A 22720-nucleotide genomic window follows, 5' to 3' on the forward strand; every position below is an offset into this window, starting at 1 on the left:
GAGGTCCTCCCTGTTGAGTGTGCATGTGTGTGTGTAGGAGGCATGCTCCCAGTACTGGCCAGAGAGTGGCAATGTCACCTCCTTCGGTGAGTTCACCATTGATAACTTGGGGGAGGAAGTCAACACTGGGTTCGTTATGAGGCAACTGAGCGTACTTAACAAGAAGGTGTGTTATTCATAATAATCTTCAGTTGTTTCTTTATCGTTCCTTAATTTTTTTTCTCCAGATAAAAAAGCCTCTCCAAATAATTCAGATTCAAATTCTCGATTGGAAATCGACTGGTGCATGTGCAAACTTCAAGATTATAACTGACGTCAATGAGGAGGTTGTAAAGGTTCAAAGGAGAACTGGAAACAAGGCGATTGTGGTCCACTGCAGGTGTGTATTTTTTTTGAGTAAATTATATGTTTAATATTGTGTTGTTTCCAGTGACACTGCCACCCGCTCTGGTATGTACTGCTCTGTAGCTACTACCATTGACCGTTGCAAGACAGAGGGAGTGGTGGATGTGTTCCAGGTGGTCAAGGCTCTCAGGGTCCACAAGCCAGGGGCAGTACCCTCAGTCGTGAGTTCATCTGCTTATAGAGCTATTGTAGATCCTGTACCACTTAATTACAAGCCAGACCTCTCAGCTAGCTGTAGAGAGGGCTATTATTGCACCATGCATTGCAATAGCTGTGCATTACTTGTATTTCCTACCACACACTATACAGTCATTGTGTGTGTGCAGTGTATGTGTATTAATGTGCCACTCCCCCTCACAGGACAACTACAAGGATGTTTTCGAGGCCTTGTTGGTCTACTTGGACTCCTTCGATACTTATGCAAACTTTCTCTAAAACTAAAATGGAAACTAGAACTGGACGGCAGCTCATTTTGGGAGGGAGAGCTTCTAATATAATGTGCACATGTTTAAAGTTAGATGTAGGATTTTAGTTTTTTGTGTATTGCCACAATGTCCTTTTAACTCAGTGTGATGAAACAATTTTGGGACGATTTAGGTGAGAGTTGCCAAACTAAAAATCGTATACTAGATTGTGTCTTTTGAGGCGGCCAGTCATGTCAGTGCATGGTTCAGATCGTCTTGTGTGATAATATTATGTTACTGATGGCTTGTCGTACAGCTGCATAACATTGCTGATGAATGCAGCTCATGATTGAGAAACCTTTTTTAATAGCTAGTACTTGTACCCACTCCTTGCTTGCTTTTATCTATAGACCTAAACCTTTATAAGAAGAAGCATACACACATGCATCATTGGATCGAATCAGTGGCCGTAAGTAGTTTACAGTTATAATTAATAGAGCGAGTCCTTTCAGATGGAATGCTTATAGATCGAATTAGTCTTTTTGTTGCAACTTCTCCCCCACAGGGCCCTTACTTGTACGTGTGACTGCCCCCTCAATGACAAGACAAGACAAGGGGTACAGTGCTCGGAAGTGGACAAACAGCAAACCAGTGGAGTGGCACGGAACTACATAGGATGAAAGAGCTCAGAGTCCGCCCCAGAAGAGGGGAACAAGTACAAGGTGACCAAGTACTGACCAGAGAAGAACAAGAACGGATTCATTGTCTGGAAGTACCTGTTTAGGAGAGATAAGGTGGGTATATTTCGAGGAAAGATCGTTACAAGGTTTTGCGGATTTAATTTTCGTGAAATAACAGCCTTGCAGTATGCATGCATGCGATTCAATTTGTGGGTCAAAAAATATTCGCAGTACATGCTTAACAGCGAACGTTTATACACCCTTAGTATAAGTATGAGGTGCCCGTAGATAGTTTTACTGTATGCATGTAAGTGTTGGCAGTCGTACTAAAGTCATGATATGCAATCTTTTTGAAACTGTATTTTCAGTTACCCTCTCTCTTACAGTCTCATGCTCCTTGGACTCGTGAGGGCAAGAAGGCCATTAAGAAGCAGGGCCTCACCATGGAGTATCCTGATGGCTACCTCGAGGCTCAGGCTGCCAAAAAACAGAGCAAAGAAGCAGAGGCTGATGGTGGGGTGGGGTCAGATGAGGAGGCAGCTAGCTAGACAAGGGGAAGAGCTAGGGGACGAAAGAGAAAGGCCCTATATAGTATGTGTGTCTATGCATGTTGAATTGATTTGTTGCTTTTAATTCCGTGCAGACTCCAAGACTCGTGGTTCCCCTGCCAAGAAGAGCCAGCAACTTTGGTACGAGCTGAGAAAAGGTCAGAGGTCACTCATCAAGGCTGACACAGTCAACAGCAAAGTGTGAGAGGAGCTACTAGCCTCGGCCAAGATGAGGGCTCAGTGAGTCACTATAGCTGCCTGGAAGTACTGCGATTTTGTAGCAATCGCTTATGGGACATGTACTGGACAGTTTTTACGTGGTACTATGACTGTTATTGTAGCTATAATTATTACCGTATAGTGGGTACTTTTCGGGGATCAAAATATTTGTGGTTCAGCAATATTTAGCCATTCGTGGTTTTTATTTTCGTGGTTGCTGCTTGCACTGCAGGTAAAGGTAGGCAAGGTCGCTTCATTCGTAGGTAAGTGGTCCAGTGTTAAACCACAAAAACCACGAATATTTTGCACCGTGAAAATTACCCGCTATACGGTAATACTTTCTTAAGAAAACACAAGGTACTATATTACTGTATACTCTACGCTATACTGAAGTGTAGTGTACTGATTTGCATTGTTTCCCTCGCTAAGGCTGGTCTGCTGAGTCGTATCCAAGAGACATTCAACTGCATCATGTGTCAGGAGGTGGTCTACCAGCCCGCCACTACCACCTGCAGCCATACCATCTGTAAGGTGGGGAACCACTGGCTAGAGATCACTAATGTACTGTGTCTCTGTAGTGTGGTGGGGTTTCATAACATTGCTAATGAATGGCAGCTCAATATAATTATATATAGCTATACCTAGACATTTTTATAATGCATAAAATTCTCCATAGTAACTGGGACCACTGAACAGTATTATTCTAGAACTGCAATGTAGACATCTCCTATGCACACTTCCTTTAATATCATGATTTTTGTATTGATCTAATTATAAACTATGTGCTTTCAGTATATATATATAATTATTTCTCTCACATCAGCTCTACAAACTATTACAGAATGTTCTCATTGACAAGGTTATTTCTCTGCTGTCTGCTGGGAAGTGCTTCCCTAGTGTATGGACAGACTCCGTGTGAGTTGATATGCATGCAGTCAATTATATAATTATAGCTAAGCAATAGTACTAACTTGTGCTATAATACTGTTAAGTATAGATTTGGTATCAGCATCAATATTGGCATACAGTTCGACTAGCATCCCCCACTGAGCCCCCTGACACTGATCACACTGGAGAGATCATCTCATTCTCTGATGTTGGATCAGGACGTGGTACTGATCTACGAGCCTGGTATTGCTACACCGGCCCTGGTGGTGTAGTGTGGCAGGGTCCTGGTGGGAGTACATTGCCCATAGTTTACAACAGGGATGCAGTTGGGGAGGAAATGTTCATCAGTGGTGTTGATCATACTGCCGTTGCTCTGCATCGTGGTCCCATGCACTACAGTCCTGATGGACAACACTGCTGTGTGAAGTCTACCCAGAGGAGATGTGTTACCTTCAGTGAGTGCTGACAATATTATTGTTGTCTATGCCCAATACTAACCCCCACCCCCCACAGCTCCCTGCCCCACACTGAGTCCCCTGTCTAATGGAATGATTTCATACGATGCAACCACCAACATGGCCACCTACACCTGTAACACTGCTGGTTACGCACCAACCATCACCATGGCCAGTGGATCAGTTCTGCAGATAACTTGTATGAGTGATGGTTACTAGTGCTGGTACCTGGTCTCTATCACCACCTACAGCCTGTGCATGTGAGTACTGTACTGTCTTCTGATTGTATCGCCATGCATCCTAATGGAAGGGCCAAATGCTCAATGTTTTACTCTAATCAAGCGTTAAGTTCTGAAATTACTTTTTGCTGGCCTTTAGGTAATTAAAAAAGAAACACTGAAATCGAGGCTACGTATATACATACAATTCATCTATTATTGCCCCGTGAAACAGCTACTATTACTTTACGTTGTAACGCTAAACACCACTCTTAAGTTTTCTTTCTATTTATGCGCCACTGGAAATCATAATTAATTTGTGTGGCTGCAATTAGAAGAAAGACTGTATATACTGCAAGCTGCATTCGAGCATACATTATTGCACTTCTACTCTCAGTTGTGTATTGTGGCTCCCCACCCACCATTGCCAATGGCTCTCCTGGAGTACCAATTGCAACCCCTGACGCAACCTCCTACAAAGGGACAGTGACCTACACCTGTGACACTGGGTATGAAGTCGTCGCCACAGCAATGGCCACATGTATGGCTAATAGAATGTGGGGACCTCCACCAACTTGTCAGCGTATGTTATTCTGCTGCATTATATTCCAATCACAATAATATTTTGCTTACTCAGCTGTAAATTGTGGGACACCTCCCTCTGGTACCAATGCATCTCCTGGAACACCCTCACCTGACACAACTCTCGGAGAGAATGTGACCTACACCTGTGTCAGTGGGTATGAGGTCTCCACTGGAGTCATCACAGCAACAGCTACCTGTATGGCTAGTGGGGTGTGGGGACCTCTACCAACTTGTTCACGTAAGTCATGCAAATTGTCCATGTCTTCAAAATCATGTCCCTTCACAGCTGTTGACTGTGGCTCCCTGGACGCCCCCTCCAATGGAGCAGTGAACACATCCTCTGGAACCACCTTCATGATGACTGCTACCTACACCTGTGACACTGGATACAACATTGTTAGATCAGACACTCGGACTTGTGGGGCTGATACAATATGGACTCCAGAGGCCCCCACATGTGCACGTGAGTAGCATGACTGACTGTGTACACTGTATCCACTGTGTTCATAATCACAGCTGTTGACTGTGGTTCCCTCACTGTTCCTAACGGGCAAGTTAGTACATCCTCTGGAACCACCTTCATGAATGCTGCCATCTACACTTGTGATGATGGCTACACTCTCAATGGAGCATCAGATAGAACCTATCAAGCTAATAGAACCTGGAGCCTAACAGCACCTACCTGTGATCGTGAGTGCTTTAAACAAAACGTACACGACAGCTATAACTTAACATAACATATGTTTTATTAGCTGTTGACTGTGGTCCCCTAAATAACTCTACCAATGGACTAGTCAGTACATCCTCTGGAACCACCTTCATGATGACTGCTACCTACACCTGTAACACTGGATACAACATTGTTGGTAGTGAGAGCAGAACTTGTGGAGCAAGTGGAACAAGTGGAGTATGGTTAGGAGAAGCTCCACTATGTAACTGTAAGATTAACTGACAATCGTTGATTGTGCTTTGACCAATCAATCCAGTGATTCCTTTGAGCAGAGGATCGAGTGCCATTGTTAACAACTCTGCCTTATCACTGGCGACCATTGGAGAGGGTTCCTCTGCCCTCATCTGTCATACTGAGCTCACCACCTGCTGCAGAGGAGAGGACAACAATGGCGGTGATGCTCTCGGAGGGTGGAGAGGACCAAATGGTGGCAGCATTCCCGACTCAAACACCGATGGTTTCTACGTGTCGCGAGGTATGAGCTCCATTAGTCTGAACTATGCTAAGTGATCCAGTGAAGTAGCTGGTACCTACTGTTGTCAAGTGCCCAGGGAGAGTGGGGCAACCCCTACACATTGTGTCATGGTGACTGGTGAGTGTGGTTGAATTATGCAACCACAGATTAACTCACAATTGTCCTACATGTATTCCCCCAGTCTCTGCCCCTGTCCCTGTTGCTGCTATTGGTGGGGCAGTCGGTGCTATAGTGGTGGTGATTCTGGTGATCCTGCTCATCATATTCCTAGTGGTATTCCTAAGGTAAGCCAGATGCAGTGTGTGTATACAATGATGTGTATTCATTGTGGATCTAGCTAAAAACAGTTGTGTACCCACAGCAACCTACAACCTGTTCATCGTGTACGCAGTACCAGAATATAGCTTATATAGACACTGAATTTAACAACGCAACTGTTATTATTTCCATAGACACTCACAGAAGAAACAGTATGAACCTGCTGCCAAAAACTCTGGTCTCTCTACTGTATACAGCAAACACAGCGATGCCAGCGATGGGGGTGTGGCTACCATATCAAAAGACCACGGTCAGTTCTGTTGATTAGTGTAATGAATTTCACCACTTAAGACCTGTGTATAATTTATGTGTTAATATGTGTAGAGCCTACCATCACTGGCTTCCCAAGTGAGAGCAGAGCTAATGAAGGGGAGGAGGTAGTCATTAAGCCCAAGGTGGGAGGTCACCCTCCACCCAGTCTCACCTGGTACCACGATGGTAGGAAGGTGACTGCAGACTATGCCACAGAACTGGACCAGGAGGGTGGATTATCCTTCTCTAGTGTGGAGACTAAGCATGCTGGTGAGAGTACAGGTTACACACAAGGTCATATTGATTGACCACAGCTAGGAATGTTCTAGTTGTAATAATGAAAATAAAGTCTGGTTTGCTATTGATAACAGCTTCTGGCGACAAAGGCTATATATACACGTACACCAAGGTCTTGTTGTGTATGATAAATTTACCACAGCTGGGAATGTGTAGTCTACAAATCTCTAAAAGTATTCCATATTGAAATAAATGATAACAAAAATTATAGCTACTGGCCACCACTTTAAAAGCTTTATGGAGCATGATATTTCCAGTACATGCAGCTGATATCAATATCATACCAGGATGTAGTGCGTATATAGCAATACCACCCATGCACCACTCTTGGACTCGGTATAAATATCATCAAATGTACTAAAAGAACGCGGAAATAATTATGACCACAGTTATAAGTAGGTCATGACGTCATTCCATCGTGCTGCGTACAGCTAATACAGCTCGACCTCTATAGTAGACCACATTTGATGATATTCATTGACCTATGTTGATACACAAATAACCACAACATGCATAGTGTTTTATAAGGATGCAAGTCCAGGTGAAATCAATCGCCTGCTTGGGTGATATTGCTACCATATCCTGATATGACATCGGAAATATCATGTTCCTTAAAGCCTTTGATGTCAGTAGGCTATAAGCTATGTTATAATTATAGGGAATGCCCATATATGTATACAGCCCGGGTGTGTGTGTGGGTTAGACACACCACTAGCTGTTGTTCATTCCTCTGTGTGTGTGCATGCATGTGTGTGCACAGGTGTGCTGGTGGCCAGTAGACCTTCTGGCAAAGCTGAGAAAGAGCTCCAGTTGATAGTGGTACCAGAGGGAGGGGAAGAAGAGGAGACAGATGAGGTAGACCTCACTCCTATACCAGTGGATGGGTTTGGAGCATATGTCACTGAGCAGCATGCTAATGGCAATAAGAAGTTTGCCAGTAACTATTCGGTGGGTTTAATACATGTGTTGATTCTACCAGTGTCTTAATGTGCTGTGTTGATTCCCTCCTCCACACCAGCTTATATATAATCTTGACTCTATACACACTGCACAGGGTCTCGGTGGCAAGGAAGGTGAACACTCAACAGCAATTGCCAAACAGCACAAGGAGGAAAATAGATTTAGAAACATTCTTGTGTGTAAGTCCTGATGATATTTTATACTATTGTGGATTCAAGCACATACCTCTGGTTTCCTGCAGATGATGACAACCTCATTATCCTAGACCCCATCCCTGGACAAGAGGACTGTCAGAGTGACTACATCAATGCCTGCTATGTAGACGTGAGTGTGTGTGCATGTGTGTTATGATTAAAGGCTCACAGCGCTAGCCTGCCAGGGCTGCTGTCTCTCCCATCAAAGTCAATGAATTAACCATGCATGATTTATTGGACCAAAAAGTACGCAAACAAAATGGTTTGGTGAGGTCCAACACTTCTACTCCATGCAGATATTGCTTGCAACTTGGATTGTAATTAACATTGTTGCTACATGTACTTTATTGTGCTGATAATTCTGTGATTGGCTCATGCCTGTACAGTGTGATTGTGATTACTGTGTTTTCCAAGTTGCTTGGCATTGTGCACAGTAAATGGGCGTTGTCTATAGTACTACTAACTCTGTAGTAAAGTGAATGTGTCTATTCAGCAAAAAATATAAATCATAATGCCTGCATGTACAATATTATTATGCTTTGTTTTTATTGTGTGTAAAACAATCCATAACAGTGAAAGTAAATGAAAGATCAGTTGAAGGCATTCCAAAATAATTATTTTGGTTAAATTGCATGATTGTAGCGTTGTTGTGAGATAATCCTTTCCCTCGCAAAGAATCTGAACCTTACTTGATTAGAGTATAGTGCATGCTGGACCTCACTTGAACCAATATCAACCATAACACCAACTCATCTCTTGAGCGGCTCAGCCTTATACTTCCTCCCAAAATGTTTTTGCACTTTTGCCTAATTCGTGTACCTTGTGCTAGCTAGAGATATGATGTTGTTTATTCTCTCTACATCATGAAACGCCAGCAAAGAATCTGAACGCCTGATTAGAAGGTTAAAAAGGAGAAATAGTGCTGGACCTCACTTGAACCATTTACCAATATCAACCATAAATAATTAACATCAAGGGTGAACCCATCTCTAGCTTGTTTGCGTCCTTTTTGGCCCTACTTCCTCCCAACATGTTTTGCACTTGTTTGCACACTTTTGCCCAATTCGTGTACTTTGTGCTAGCTAGAGAATATCTGCTGTCTAGTAGGTGGCATCATCTCTTTTTTCATCTATAATGGTGGCATTACCATCTTTAACGCTGCTACACTTAGCCTGCAGCTGTATAGCTGTACTTATTTGCACGTATTTTTTTTAGTAATAACACTGTTCAATTTCAGTTAATAGTTTGCAACGATATGGCCTATCTGTGAGATCCAGAGGGGAGATTTTTGCTATTTTCGACCTAATCCTATACTGCTATGATTTATTCATGATAACCAACATGTTTATGTTGATGTATCATGTTACCTTCAAATGGTGTCACGCTCTCTTCTGTAGGGTTTTGTCAAGCGAAACAAATTTATTGCTTCTCAAGGTATCAGTTTCATATTTCACTAGAGCATAATATTACTATACACAAGACTGTAACTATAATTATGCACGCTTGCTGTGCATGTGCTTGCGTTTATAATCATGCATAACTATATAATTATAACTATTGTTAAATGCTTCATTGCTTGTTTTCAATATGTCTATTCCCCCATCCCCACACAAAGGACGACTACCCAATACTCTGGTGGACTTCTGGCGCATGATGTGGCAGGAGAGACCACCCATAATAGTCATGCTCACCAACCTCATGGAGAACAACAAGATCAAGTGTCAACAGTACTGGCCTGACAGTGGCAGTGTGAGCTATGGCCCCTTCACAGTCACCATCACAGACCAGCAGGTCCTGGCTGACTACACTGTCAGAAACCTACTACTTGCAGTAAGTACCCTAATAGCGTAATGGTGGCACATGTTGACATTATTAGCATTGTGTTTTTTGAAAGTATACATTATTAATGCAAACATTTTCTTTCGTTATTGTGAAATGTTTGTCTTTAATGGAGTTTTGCTCTCGCTGGATTTCTTGTTTCCCTCGACCAATCCTAGCAACTTTTCACATTGTGGGACTTGTTATTGTAGATTAATGGTCATTATTGTGATTTGTCATAGATGAAAGGGGAAAGTGGGAAACCTTTCAAGACCACTCAGTTTCACTTTACGACGTGGCCTGATCACGGAGTGCCTGACTATGCCACGCCCATTCTTGGGTTCCACCGTCGGGTCAAGTCCCAACACAAGCCATCCAGAGGTCCTCTCCTGGTCCACTGCAGTGCTGGTGTGGGACGCACAGGCACTTACATTGCCATTGATAATGCCCTCGAACAGATCGCAGCCGAGGGTCTTGTCGATATTTCCGGAACAATTGTCAAATCTCGCAACCAGAGGATGAAAATGGTCCAAACCCAGGTAAGCACTATGTATAGACACTTACACAGTTAAATACTGTAACTCTAATTATATCTGATCTGATAAAGAATGTGTAGGGGATTACATGTAGTCACGGAAACATTTGTACACAGTATAGTAAAGTAGTAATTATAATGGGTCTCGTCTCTTGTTCTTGTCTTTATAGCTTTTAGTTTTAGTTTTTTGTCCGTTGGGGAATACGAGTATCTAGGCCACATGTGCATTATGTACAACCCTAGCTTCCTTTCTTTGAGATAAAAACTGTTACAGTTAATAAAGCTCACACACTGCCATTTTGATTCTACTGAGCATGCTCATTGCCCTGTCCCTATAGGACCAATATGTGTTCATCCACGATGCTATCCTGGAGTCAGTGACGTGTGGAGACACTCAGATCTGTGCTGGAGATCTGCGCAGACAGATACAGAAGATGTCATTAGTGGCCCCAGGAAAAACCACATCAGAATTCCAATACCAGTTCCAAATTCTGGAACAGGTCTCTCCAAATCCGAATGAGGTCAACTGCAGTAGTGCATTGAGACACAACAACCTGAACAGGGGAATACAGTACCTACCAAGTGTAAGGTTTTAGATTTCAGCTTTACCGGATTATATGTAAACGACCCTTTAACAACTCCACAGTTGAGAATCACCGTGTGTTCCTGAAAGGGGAGGACCCTGGCCGTGACTACATCAATGCCGTCTTTGTCAATGTAATACTAAGTGTGTTTGCAAAGTTCATGTGTTTGCAAATAGTTACACAACTTTTTTAAATTGGACATTTACAACTAGATCTAGTCTATCAAAATAACTCTGGATAGCTCTGGAAACAGGCCTGATTAAGAAAAACTCCCATTTACATATAGCCCACACTTTTTCAGAAATGGAAAATTTGGGTCAGAAATAAATCACTTACTAAGCACACCATAATTATAACGCTATAATTTGGAGTTTAGTGGTCCTCCCTCCCTCCAGGGCTACAAGTACCAGAAGGCATGCATTATTGCCCAGAATCCACTGGACTCAACTGTGCGTAACTTCTGGAAGATGATCTATGACAGGAAGTGTGCAGCTGTTGTGATGTTGACTCCACTCAATGAAAATGGGAAGGTAAGAGATGGTCTCCATTAGAGGTCCTCCCTGTTGAGTGTGTGTGTGTGTGTGTGTGTGTGTGTAGGAGGCATGCTCCCAGTACTAGCCAGAGAGTGGCAATATCACCTCCTTCGGTGAGTTCACCATCGATAACTTGAGGGAGGAAGTCAACACTGGGTTCGTTATGAGGCAACTGAGCGTGCTTAACAAGAAGGTGTGTTATTCATAATAATCTTCAGTTGTTTCTTTATCGTTCCTTAATTTTTTCCTACAGACAAAGCAAACTCTTCAAATAATTCAGATCCAAATTCTCGATTGGAAGTCGATTGGTGCATGTGCAAACTTCAAGATTGTAACTGACGTCAATGAGGAGGTTGTAAAGGTTCAAAGGAGGACTGGAAACAAGGCGATTGTGGTCCACTGCAGGTGTGTATTTTTTGTGAGTAATTATGTGTTTAATATTGTGTTGTTTCCAGTGACACTGCGACCCGCTCTGGTATGTACTGCTCTGTAGCTACTACCATTGACCGTTGCAAGACAGAGGGAGTGGTGGATGTGTTCCAGGTGGTCAAGTCTCTCAGGGTCCACAAGCCAGGAGCAGTACCCTCAGTCGTGAGTTCATCTGCTTAAAGCTAGAGCCTGTACCACTTAATTACAAGCCAGACCTCTAAGCTAGCTGTATAGATGGCTATTATTGCACCATGCATTGCAATAGCTGTACATTACATTGTGTATTTCTATTATAATACACCGCAATGCACAGGTCAGTGTTGTGTCAGTGTACTTGTGTGAGTTAATATGCCATTCCCCCTCACAGGACAACTACAAGGATGTTTTCGAGGCCTTGTTGGTCTACTTGGACTCCTTCGATACTTACGCAAACTTTCTCTAAAACTAAAACTAGAACTGGGCGGCAGCTTTTGTTCCACTGGGAGGGGGAGATTCTCATATAATGTGCACATGTTTGAAGTTAGACGTAGGATTTTAGTTTTGTGTATTGCCACAATGTCAATTTGTCTTTTCAGTGTGATGAAACAATTTTGGACGAGGGTCGCCTAGCTAAAAATCGGCCAATTACTTCAATTGAATAGTAATAATAGAGATTATGTCTTTTGTTGCGGCCGGTCATGTCAGTGGTTCAGGTCGTCTTGTGATAATGTTACTGATGGCTTGTCATAACAGCCGCATAACATTGCTGATGAATGCAGCTCAAGATTGAACCTTAATTAGTGGTTCCTTCATCAGAAGCAAGCATACACACATGCATCATTGTTAGTGGCCATAACTACATAATAGTTGCATTATGATTTTTGAGCGAGCCCTTTCAGATGGTATGCTTATAGATCAAAGTCTTTTTTAGAGTACTGTTGCAACCTCTGGTCCCAGAGGAGGTCGGACATCACTTGAACTTTCACTAATTATGACCTTTTAATGACATTCCATTTCTGTGTGTTCTAGCGGAATATTTTTGAGTTGCACTATAGCTCTGAGATGCATGCATTGGACCATAGATTCTATCTATGATTGGACACAATAAGATTCCCGGGCTTTTGCGGGAGTTATGAAGAGCCACTACATTGTATGTGAACCAAGTGATGAGATACACATCCGATACAGATGTTGTTGTAAGCTCGAACTGGCATTCTGAGAAGAGATAGACCTACCAATAGATGGGTGTGGCCCGCCTCCAAAAGGGCTCAGCGCCTATATATATATCTAGCATGTATCGCGGTAAGAATATCATTAATATTAGCCGCGCCTCTAACCGCAGAGCTCAGCTTGCTGCAGAGGCTCGAGGAGCAAGGAAGCATTACGTAAAGGGATATACAACTGCGTAAAGGAATATACAACTGCACTGATTGGTGCTGCATGATTTTTTGCAACAGAACGAATGCGTAGCACATACTAGATGGACTGAAACTCGTCTCCCCACGCCCATCTATTGCTTTCCTTGCATCTTTTGTTGGTCTATCTCTAGTTCGAGCATAGATTGAAGAGTTAGCTCTCAATCTATGGTTCGAGCTAGCTTACAACAACAACAATCTGTTATCAGTATTATCCGATGTGTATCCCATCACTTTGTACATCGATCATCACCAATTACGTATCGACCATTACCACATCAATTATCGCGACTTCGATCACATCGACATCAAACATCAAATGAACAAGGTCGATGATGTACAATTCTTAGACATGAATTTTGTCCTCTATGGCGCTCCATAGAATTAGTGAGTCACTATATAGCTGTCTGGGAGTACTGCATGCGATTTTGTAGTAATCGCTTATAGGGAGATGTACTGGTCAGTCTTCCTGGTATAGACTATGACTGTGACTGTGTTACTGTAATTTATCGGACACTTCTAATTACCCCAGACACTCTTTTGAGCAATTTTCGTTGTTCTAATACAACGGACACTCCAGTGCTTTTAATATCCAGACAATACCTTGAAAAGTTTCATAGACGGCAAGTAAGACTTAGAGTAGCTAGTTTTAGATAGCTAGTGCAACTATTCAGTTGCACACTGTTCTATTAAACTTAGCTAGCTCGCATGCAGCTGTTCGCTTCTTCTAATAATTTTGGACACTTCGCATGGCTCTATAAAAATATGTTCCAATTATACCCGGACATTTCCTTATTTTTTGCTGTCCGATAAATTAGAAGGTATCTCGAGAAAACACAAAGCATCATTAGGTATAATTATACCCTATGTGTACTCCTGGACTGCATACTACTATATAATAGTTATAGGCTGAGTCCAAGGTCTCTATGGGGTTTTGAAACCAGAAGGCCCGAGGCTGTAGCATCTCGAGCGTAGCGAGGGTGCTACTAAGGGCCTATAAGGGTCTCAAAACTCCATAGTGACCGTTGGACGAGGCCTATAACTGATTTAGAATAGTGCTAAGCAAGCTAAGCTATTATTAACACAAAGAAGACTCTGTTTCTTACAAACCTTAAGCAGCATTAAAGCTTTGCTCTGGCTAGTCTACATAAAAAAAACTCACATTAAAGGCAGTTTCTGTCTCTTGCATAGCAAAAACGCACCATTTGTGACAAGCATTTTCTATTGTATGGTGCATGCAGTAGTGTTATTCTAGAACTGCAATGTAGGCATGTCATGTGCACATTTCCTTTAATATCATGATTTTTGTTAAAACTTTGTGCTTTCAGTATATAATTATTTCTCTCACATCAGCTCTACAAACTATTATAGCTATAGGAGAATGTTCCCCTCCAGGTTATTTCTCTTCTGTCTGCTGGGAAGTGCTTCCCTAGTGTATGGGCAGGCTTTGAGTGAGTTGATATAGATCATGCATAGATACTATCATGCAGTCAGCTATAATTATGGCTAAGCTAATACTAGCCTGTGCTACTGGATAGTAGATGAAACAAGTATTATAGGTTTGGTATCAGATCATCAATTATTGTATTATGGCATACAGTTCGACTGGCAGCATCCAATGAGGCCTCTCCTGCTGACCACACTGGAGAGATCATCTCATTCTCTGATGTTGGATCAGGAGCTGGCACTGATCCACCACGTCCCTGGTATTGCTACACCAACCCTGGTGGTGTATTGTGGCGGTTCCCCGATGGGAGTGCATTGCCCATAAACCAAAGTAGACGGGTGGCAGTTAAGGACGAAGTGTTCATCAGAGATGTTCCTGGTTATGGCGTTGCTCTGTATCGTGGTCCCACACACTTCAGTCCTGATGGAGAACACTGCTGTGTGAAGAGGACTAATGATGTGGACGTTCATAGGAAATGTGTCACCTTCAGTGAGTGCTGACTATATTGTCTATGTCCAATACTAACCCCCACCCCCACAGCTCCCTGCCCCACACTGAGTCCCCTGACTAATGGAATGATCTCATACAATGCATCCACCAACATGGCCACCTACACCTGTGACACTGGGTACAACATCAGTAGAGCTACTCAGATAACTTGTATGAGTGATGATGGTACAAGCAATGGTACCTGGTCTCCATCACCACCTACAGTTACTTGTGCACGTGAGTACTGTACTGATTTTATCGCCATGTACCATAATGGAAGCGCCAAATACAAAATTTATAATACCTGTAATGATGATACAATGATGTGGAGTAGCACTGTGAGACCCACTTGTGAGCGTAAGAGTAACTATTATCAATATTTTTCTGACGACTTTATGAGTTATATAACTAAATGCTATTTCTATTCAGTGATTTGCCGCAACGTTGGCGTACCAACCAATGGAGTGGTGACCTACAGCGACCTCACCATTCCCAGAGCTGTGGATTCCACGGTTACCTACAGCTGCGTCTTTGGGTATGAATTCAGTGGAGGTGTACCAAGGATTTGTACTGCCAGTGGGTGGAGTAATGGTGGTAGTCCAACTTGTAGAGGTTAGAAGTTTAATAGGCACATTGTACACATGTAATGTTGTTCCTTACAGTTAGCTGTGGATCATTGAGTGATCCTATCAATGGAAGAGTCATGACAACAGGGACCACCCTCTCAAACATTGCTACCTACACCTGTGACACTGGCTACACTCTGACTGGAGATATGACCAGGACTTGTCAGGCTAATAGAGACTGGACTGGGTTAGAACCTTCCTGTAATCGTGAGTACAGTATGACCATCAATAATCAAATACAAAATTTGTTGTTTAGCTGTTGACTGTGGTTCCCTCACTGACCCCATCAATGGAGCAGTGGGCACAACCTCTGGAACCACCTTCATGATGACTGCTACCTACACCTGTAACACTGGCTACAGTACTCTGACTGGAGATATGACCAGGACTTGTCAGGCTAATAGAGACTGGACTGGGTTAGAACCTGTGTGTAATCGTGAGTACAGTATGACCATCAATAATCAAATACAAATTTATTTTTGTCATTTAGCTGTCAACTGTGGTTCCCTGGACGCCCCCTCCAATGGAGCAGTGGACACATCCTCTGGAACCACCTTCATGATGACTGCTACCTACACCTGTAACACTGGATACACTCTGGTTGGAACTGTGACTAGAACATGTCCGGCTAATGCAACATGGAGCCTCACTGCACCCACCTGTACTGGTATATGCCCCGTGTAGTAGTCAAGTGTATAGAGGATACCTTATGTTTCCACAGCTCGGTGTCCTCGTGAGCCCCTCTCCAATGGAATGGTGACCTACTCACCTTCTGATAAAAACCCTCCACCACCTGGAGCAATGGCCACTTACTCTTGTGACACTGGCTATGAACTGAGTGGTGCTAGTACAAGGAATTGTGTGGCTGTCAGTGGATGGAGTACATCTCTACCTTTTTGCAATCGTTAGTTGAACTAACACATGTTTTAATTGTTTACAATATCCTTATACAGCTGTTGACTGTGGTTCCCTGGACGCCCCCTCCAATGGAGCAGTGGACACATCCTCTGGAACCACCTTCATGATGACTGCTACCTACACCTGTAACACTAGTACTGGATACGCTCCAAGTAATAATGACAGTAGATTGTGTGGAGCAAGTGGAGTGTGGTCAGGAGAAGCTCCAGTGTGCAACTGTAAGACTAGCTGACACACAGACAAACATGTGCTTTGACTTTCTGTTTTTTCAGTGATTCCTTTGAGCAGTGGATCAATGGCTGTTATTGCTAACAACTCTGCCTTATCACTAGCGGCCATTGGAGAGGGCTCCTCTGCGCTCACCTGTCACACTGAACTATCCACCTGTTGCAGGGAACAAGACAACAATGGCAGCAATGCTCTCGGAGGGTGGACAGGACCAGGCGGAGACATTCCTGACTCGAACACCGATGGTTTCTATGTGTTACGAGGTACGAGCTCCATTAGTCTGAACCTGGCAGAGAGCTCCAGTGAACCAGCTGGTACCTACTGTTGTCAAGTGCCCAGGGAGAGTGGGACCACTACACATTGTATCATGGTGACTGGTGAGTGTGGTTGAACTAAACAACCACAGAGACTAACTCACTGTATAGTTCCCCCAGTCTCTAACCCTTTCCCTGTTGCTGCTATTGGTGGGGCAGTTGGTGCTATAGTGGTGGTGATTCTGGTGATCCTGCTCATCATATTCCTAGTACTGTTCCTGAGGTAAGCCATGCAGATGGTACCAAGCTGTGTATGTATACATTCATTGTGGATCTAGCTAAAAACAGTTTTGTACCTCCAATCTACAGCCTGCGTGTGTATCCAGCACCACAATAGCGTATAATTAGTCACTAAATTATGACAACACAACTGTTATTATTTCCAGACGATCACGGAAGAAACAGTATGAACCTGCTGTCAAAAACTCAGGTCTCTCTACTGTATACACCAAACACAGCGATGCCAGTGATGAAGGCGTGGCTACCATATCAAAAGACCACGGTCAGTACTGTTGATTAGTGTAATGAACTTTACCACTTAAGACCTGTGTATAAAATATGTGTTACTATGTGCAGAGCCTACCATCACTGGCTTCCCAAGTGAGAGCAGAGCTAATGAAGGGGAGGAGGTGGTCATTAAGCCCAAGGTGGGAGGTCACCCTCCACCCAGTCTCACCTGGTACCACGATGGTAGGAAGGTGACTGCAGACTATGCCACAGAACTGGACCAGGACGGTGGATTATCCTTCCCTTGTGTGGAGACTAAGCATGCTGGTGAGTATAGGCTATATACACCAAGGTCTTATTGTGTATGATAAATTTACCACAGTGTGTAGTCTACAAATCTCTAAAAGTATTCCATATTGAAAACAAACTCTGCATGGTTTGCATATTGATAACAAACATTATAGCTACTGCAGCTGGCGATCACTTTAAAGGCTTTATGGAGCATGATATTTCCAGTACATGCAGCTGATATCAAACCAGGATGTAGTAGCAATATTCCCCAAGCGGGAGATTTTCAACTAAAGTACCACCACTCTTGGACTTGCATCCCTTTTAGGTATGCGGTATAAATTTCATCAAATGTGTTCTAGAATGAATATCAGTTATAAGTAGGTCATAACGTCATTACCTCGTGCTGCATGTACAGCTAATACAGCTCGACACGTTCTATAATTAGTAGACCACATTTGATGATATTCATTGACCTATGTTGATACGCAAATAACCACAAATAGTGGATGCAAGTCCAGGTGGAATCGCCTGCTTGGGTGATATTGTTACCACATCCTAGTATGATTCGGAAATATAATGCTCCTTAATGTCGTCTGTGTGTGTGTGTGTGTGTGTGCATGTGTGTGTGTGCAGGTTTGTATAAGCTGGTGGCCAGTGGACCTTCTGGCACAGCTGAGAAAGAACTCCAGTTGATAGTGGTACCAGAGGGAGATGAGGAAGAAGAGGTGACAGATAAGGTGGACCTCACTCCTATACCAGTGGATGGGTTTGGAGCATATGTCACTGAGCAGCATGCTAATGGCAATAAGAAGTTTGCCAGTAACTATTCGGTGGGTTTAATTAATACATGTGTTGATTCTACCAGCGTCTTAATGTGCTGTGTTGATTCCCTCCTCCACACCAGCTTATATATAATCTTGACTCTATACACACTGCACAGGGTCTCGGTGGTAAGGAAGGTGAACACTCAACAGCAATTGCCAAACAGCACAAGGAGGAAAATAGATTTGGAAACATTCTTGTGTGTAAGTTCCTGATTTGATTATACCTTATGTTGTGGATTCAAGCAAGCACACGCACACACACACACACACACACACACACACACACACACACACACACACACACACACACACACACACACACACACACACACACACACACACACACACACACACACACACACACACACACACACACACACACACACACACACACACACACACACACACACACACACACACACACACACACACACACACACACACACACACACATGGTTTCCTGCAGATGATGACAACCTCATTATCCTAGACCCCATCCCTGGACAAGAGGACTGTCAGAGTGACTACATCAATGCCTGCTATGTAGACGTGAGTGTGTGTGATTTATTCATGATAACCAATGTTAGCTATGTATGTTTATCATATTACCTTTAATTGTCTCTTCTGCAGGGTTTTGTCAAGCGAAACAAGTTCATTGCTTCTCAAGGTATCAGTTTCATGTTTCACTAGAGCATAATTTAACTGTACAAACAAGACTGTAATTGTGCACACTTGCTATGTGCTTGATTTTCAATCATAACCATTGTTAAATGCTTCATTGCCTGTTTTCAATATGTACGTCTATTGCCCCCCTCCCCACACATAAGACTGTAATTATGCACATTAATTGCTGTGTCCTTTCTTTTACAATCATAACTATTGTTAAATGCTTCATTACTTGTTTTTCATTTGTCTATTTCCCCCCTCCCCACACAAAGGACCGCTACCCAATACTGTGGTGGACTTCTGGCGCATGATGTGGCAGGAGAGACCACCCATAATAGTCATGCTCACCAACGTCATGGAGAACAATAAGATCAAGTGTCAACAGTACTGGCCTGACAGTGGCAGGGTGAGCTATGGCCCCTTCACAGTCACCATCACAGACCAGCAGGTCCTGGCTGACTACACTGTCAGAAACCTACTACTTGCGGTAAGTACTTACCTAATAGCATAATGGTGGCACATGTTGACATTATTAGCATTGTGTTTTTTGGAAGTTTACTTTCATGCACACATTTTCTTTTGTTATTGTGAAATGTTTGTCTTTATTGTAATGGATTGGAGTTATGCTCTCGCCAGATTCTTGTTTCCACGTGTTTCCTCAACTAACAACTTTTCACTTTGGATTTGTTATTGTAGTTTATCGTGAGATGTTTCTTTGTCACAGATCAAAGGGGAAAGTGGGAAACCTTTCAAGACCACCCAGTTTCACTTTACAACGTGGCCTGATCACGGAGTGCCTGACTATGCCACGCCCATTCTTGGGTTCCACCGTCGGGTCAAGTCCCAACACAAGCCATCCAGAGGTCCCCTCCTGGTCCACTGCAGTGCTGGTGTGGGACGCACAGGCACTTACATTGCCATTGATAATGTCCTCGATCAGATCGCAGCCGAGGGTATCGTCGATATTTCCGGTACCATTGTCAAATCTCGCAACCAGAGGATGAAAATGGTCCAGACCCGGGTAAGCACTATGTATAGACAATTACACAGTTAAACACTGTAACTGATATAATAATGTGTAGGATTACATATAGCATGCAGGGAAACATTTATACACATAATTATAGTATACTGGTATTATAAAAATGAATGGGTCTCGTCCCCACGCCCACTTCCTTTGAGAGTAGGCCTGGTATATCGACTTCATGCACATACGCTAACCATTAGCCAGATACCAGCTAATGCAGGATACAATGTCCAGTCTAAGTGCCCTACAGTACATTATATATCTGTGGTCCGAATCATATCAGGAATGTCTTGATGAACTTAAAGTTTAGGCTAATGTGCTGTCAGGTATGCATAATTATAGGTTCTTCCAAACTAAATCTATATATCTAGCTATAGTTCGTCAGTATATTTTTGTGCTTACTAAGATCACCTGTATATATAAGTACTCATTTTTTCCACCTTTCTTGTGGAATTATTTATACCATAATAGTATATGCAAGCACACTGTACGGAATTTTTGGTTTTAAATATTTTGTTTGTGTGTTACATGGTTTTTGTTGTTCTTGGCTCTATAGCTAGTTTTGTTGGTTTGCTTTTTTGTTTCAGTTTTTTTGCTGTTGTTGTTGTCCGTCGGCGAGTACAGTATAGGCCACATGATTGTGCATTATGTACAATTTTAGCCTTTCTCTTTTTGATAAAATTATTTCTGGTACAGTGAATTCGAATTGATACACTGCTTCCACTGATCATGTTCAGTCATTGCCCCTCTTCCTATAGGACCAATATGTGTTCATCCACGATGCTATCCTGGAGTCAGTGACGTGTGGAGACACTCAAATCAGTGCTGCAGATCTGCGCAGACAGATACAGAAGATGTCATCAGTGGCCCTGGGAAAAACCATCACAGAATTCCAATACCAATTCCAAATTCTGGAACAGGTATCTCCAAATCCGAATGAGGTCAACTGCAGTAGTGCATTGAGACACAAGAACCTGAACAGGGGAATACAGTACTTACCAAGTAAGTTTTTAGAATAAACGATCTTTACCTGATTATATGTAAACGACCCTTTACCAACTCCACAGTTGAGAATCACCGTGTGTTCCTGAAAGGGCAGGAGCCTGGCCGTGACTACATTAATGCCGTCTTTGTCAATGTAATACTAAGTGTGTTTGCAAAGTGCACGTGTTTGGCTAGAACACAACTTAGACATTCGCAACAATCAAAGATACATAGCTCTGGAAACAGGCCTGACCCACTTATATATAGCCCATGCACGCTTTTTGTCAGAAATGGACAATTTGGGCCAGAAATAAATCACTCATTAAGCACACCATTATTACACTTATTATTATTGAAGTTCAGTGGTCCCCCTCCCTCCAGGGCTACAAGCACCAGAAGGCATACATCATTGCCCAGAATCCACTGGACTCAACTGTGCGTAACTTCTGGAAGATGATCTATGACAGGAAGTGTGCGGCTGTTGTGATGTTGACTCCACTCAGTGAGAATGGGAAGGTAAGAGATGGTCTCCCCATTAGAGGTCCTCCCTGTTGAGTGTGTGTGTGTGTGTGTGTGTGTAGGAGGCATGCTCCCAGTACTGGCCAGAGGGTGGCAATGTCACCTCCTTCGGTGAGTTCACCATTGATAACTTGGGGGAGGAAGTCAACACTGGGTTCGTTATGAGGCAACTAAGCGTACTTAACAAGAAGGTGTGTTATTCATAATAATCTTTGGTTGCTTCTTTATCGTTCCTCAATTTTTTCGCCAGACAAAAAAAACTCTGCAAATAATTCAGATCCAAATTCTCGATTGGAAGTTGACTGGTGCATGTGCAAACTTCAAGATTATAACTGACGTCAATGAGGAGGTTGTAAAGGTTCAAAGGAGGACTGGAAACAAGGCGATTGTGGTCCACTGCAGGTGTGTATTTTTTGTGAATAATTATGTGTTTAATATATTTAGTTGTTTCCAGTGACACTGCGACCCGCTCTGGTATGTACTGCTCTGTAGCTACTACCATTGACCGTTGCAAGACAGAGGGAGTGGTGGATGTGTTCCAGGTGGTCAAGGCTCTCAGGGTCCACAAGCCAGGGGCAGTACCCTCAGTTGTGAGTTCATCTGCTTATAATTATATAGAGCCTGTACAACTTAATTACAACTCTCAGCTGGCGGTAGAGAGAGGGCTATTGTTGCACCATGCATTGCAATAGCCGTGCATCACTATGTATTTCACTATAACACACTCCAATGCACAGTCAGTCTGTTAGTGTACCGGTATGGATATTAATGTGCCACTCCCCCTCACAGGACAACTACAAGGATGTTTTCGAGGCCTTGTTGGTCTACTTGGACTCCTTCGATACTTACGCAAACTTTCTCTAAAACTAAAACTAGAACTGAGGTGGCAGCTTTTGTTCCACTTACATTTTGGGAGGGGGAGATTCTAATATAATGTGCATATGTTAGGATTTTAGTTTTGTGTATTGCCACAATGCCAATTTGTCTTTTCAGTGTGATGAAACAATTTTGGGAGGATT

At 42.9% G+C, this 22720-nt stretch overlaps 3 protein-coding genes across 8 annotated transcripts in view; all 3 read left to right on the plus strand.

The window, feature by feature from the left end:
* The window catches only part of LOC135334960 (receptor-type tyrosine-protein phosphatase alpha-like), a 44567-nt gene extending 32465 nt beyond the window's left edge, over positions 1-12102 (plus strand). For 3 of the 5 annotated variants that reach the window (XR_010394406.1, XR_010394408.1, XR_010394407.1), the window contains exons 23-27: positions 38-166; positions 228-379; positions 431-566; positions 766-1603; positions 1876-2054. Coding sequence is in view for 1 of the 5 variants with exons in the window: in XM_064530345.1 (XP_064386415.1) it covers positions 38-166; positions 11352-11503; positions 11554-11689; positions 11895-11969 (492 nt within the window). In the remaining 4 variants the exon portion in view is untranslated. Of the gene's footprint in view, positions 1-37; positions 167-227; positions 380-430; positions 567-765; positions 1604-1875; positions 2057-11351; positions 11504-11553; positions 11690-11894 lie in introns of those variants that run through there. The other 2 variants (XR_010394409.1, XM_064530345.1) reach the window with 2 other exon arrangements.
* The window catches only part of LOC135334968 (receptor-type tyrosine-protein phosphatase alpha-like), a 28694-nt gene extending 6045 nt beyond the window's left edge, over positions 1-22649 (plus strand). The window contains exons 1-17 of one of the 2 annotated variants that reach the window (XM_064530360.1): positions 5591-5724; positions 5789-5891; positions 6060-6175; positions 6250-6447; positions 7235-7422; positions 7529-7613; positions 7676-7758; positions 9026-9062; positions 9244-9458; positions 9689-9985; positions 10320-10563; positions 10628-10698; positions 21564-21698; positions 21764-21892; positions 21952-22103; positions 22156-22291; positions 22491-22649. In XM_064530360.1, the coding sequence (XP_064386430.1) occupies positions 5715-5724; positions 5789-5891; positions 6060-6175; positions 6250-6447; positions 7235-7422; positions 7529-7613; positions 7676-7758; positions 9026-9062; positions 9244-9458; positions 9689-9985; positions 10320-10563; positions 10628-10698; positions 21564-21698; positions 21764-21892; positions 21952-22103; positions 22156-22291; positions 22491-22565 (2274 nt within the window). In that variant the 5' untranslated portion in view covers positions 5591-5714 and the 3' untranslated portion in view covers positions 22566-22649. Of the gene's footprint in view, positions 1-5590; positions 5725-5788; positions 5892-6059; positions 6176-6249; positions 6448-7234; positions 7423-7528; positions 7614-7675; positions 7759-9025; positions 9063-9243; positions 9459-9688; positions 9986-10319; positions 10564-10627; positions 10699-21563; positions 21699-21763; positions 21893-21951; positions 22104-22155; positions 22292-22490 lie in introns of those variants that run through there. The other variant, XM_064530359.1, reaches the window with a different exon arrangement.
* Positions 3063-5642, plus strand: LOC135334703 (sushi, von Willebrand factor type A, EGF and pentraxin domain-containing protein 1-like). The gene is made up of 9 exons (XM_064529980.1): positions 3063-3171; positions 3285-3599; positions 3658-3810; positions 4215-4400; positions 4455-4640; positions 4689-4865; positions 4919-5092; positions 5155-5334; positions 5389-5642. The coding sequence occupies exons 1-9, from the start codon at positions 3099-3101 to the stop codon at positions 5640-5642; spliced, it is 1698 nt and encodes a 565-aa protein (XP_064386050.1). The 5' UTR covers positions 3063-3098.
* Positions 22650-22720: the final 71 nt, after the last annotated feature.

Source organism: Halichondria panicea, chromosome 4 (assembly GCF_963675165.1).
Source record: "Halichondria panicea chromosome 4, odHalPani1.1, whole genome shotgun sequence".
Taxonomy (NCBI): Eukaryota; Metazoa; Porifera; class Demospongiae; order Suberitida; family Halichondriidae; genus Halichondria; species Halichondria panicea.

What these genes read in the sequence shown, in the direction of transcription:
- LOC135334703 (XM_064529980.1), top strand. Translation starts at nt 3,099, where the DNA reads ATGTTCTCATTGACAAGGTTATTTCTCTGCTGTCTGCTGGGAAGTGCT. An exon ending in AGTGTATGGACAGACTCCGT is followed by an intron (nt 3,172 to 3,284) that starts GTGAGTTGATAT and finishes ATTGGCATACAG; the next exon opens with TTCGACTAGCATCCCCCACT. An exon ending in ACCTCTACCAACTTGTTCAC is followed by an intron (nt 4,641 to 4,688) that starts GTAAGTCATGCA and finishes GTCCCTTCACAG; the next exon opens with CTGTTGACTGTGGCTCCCTG.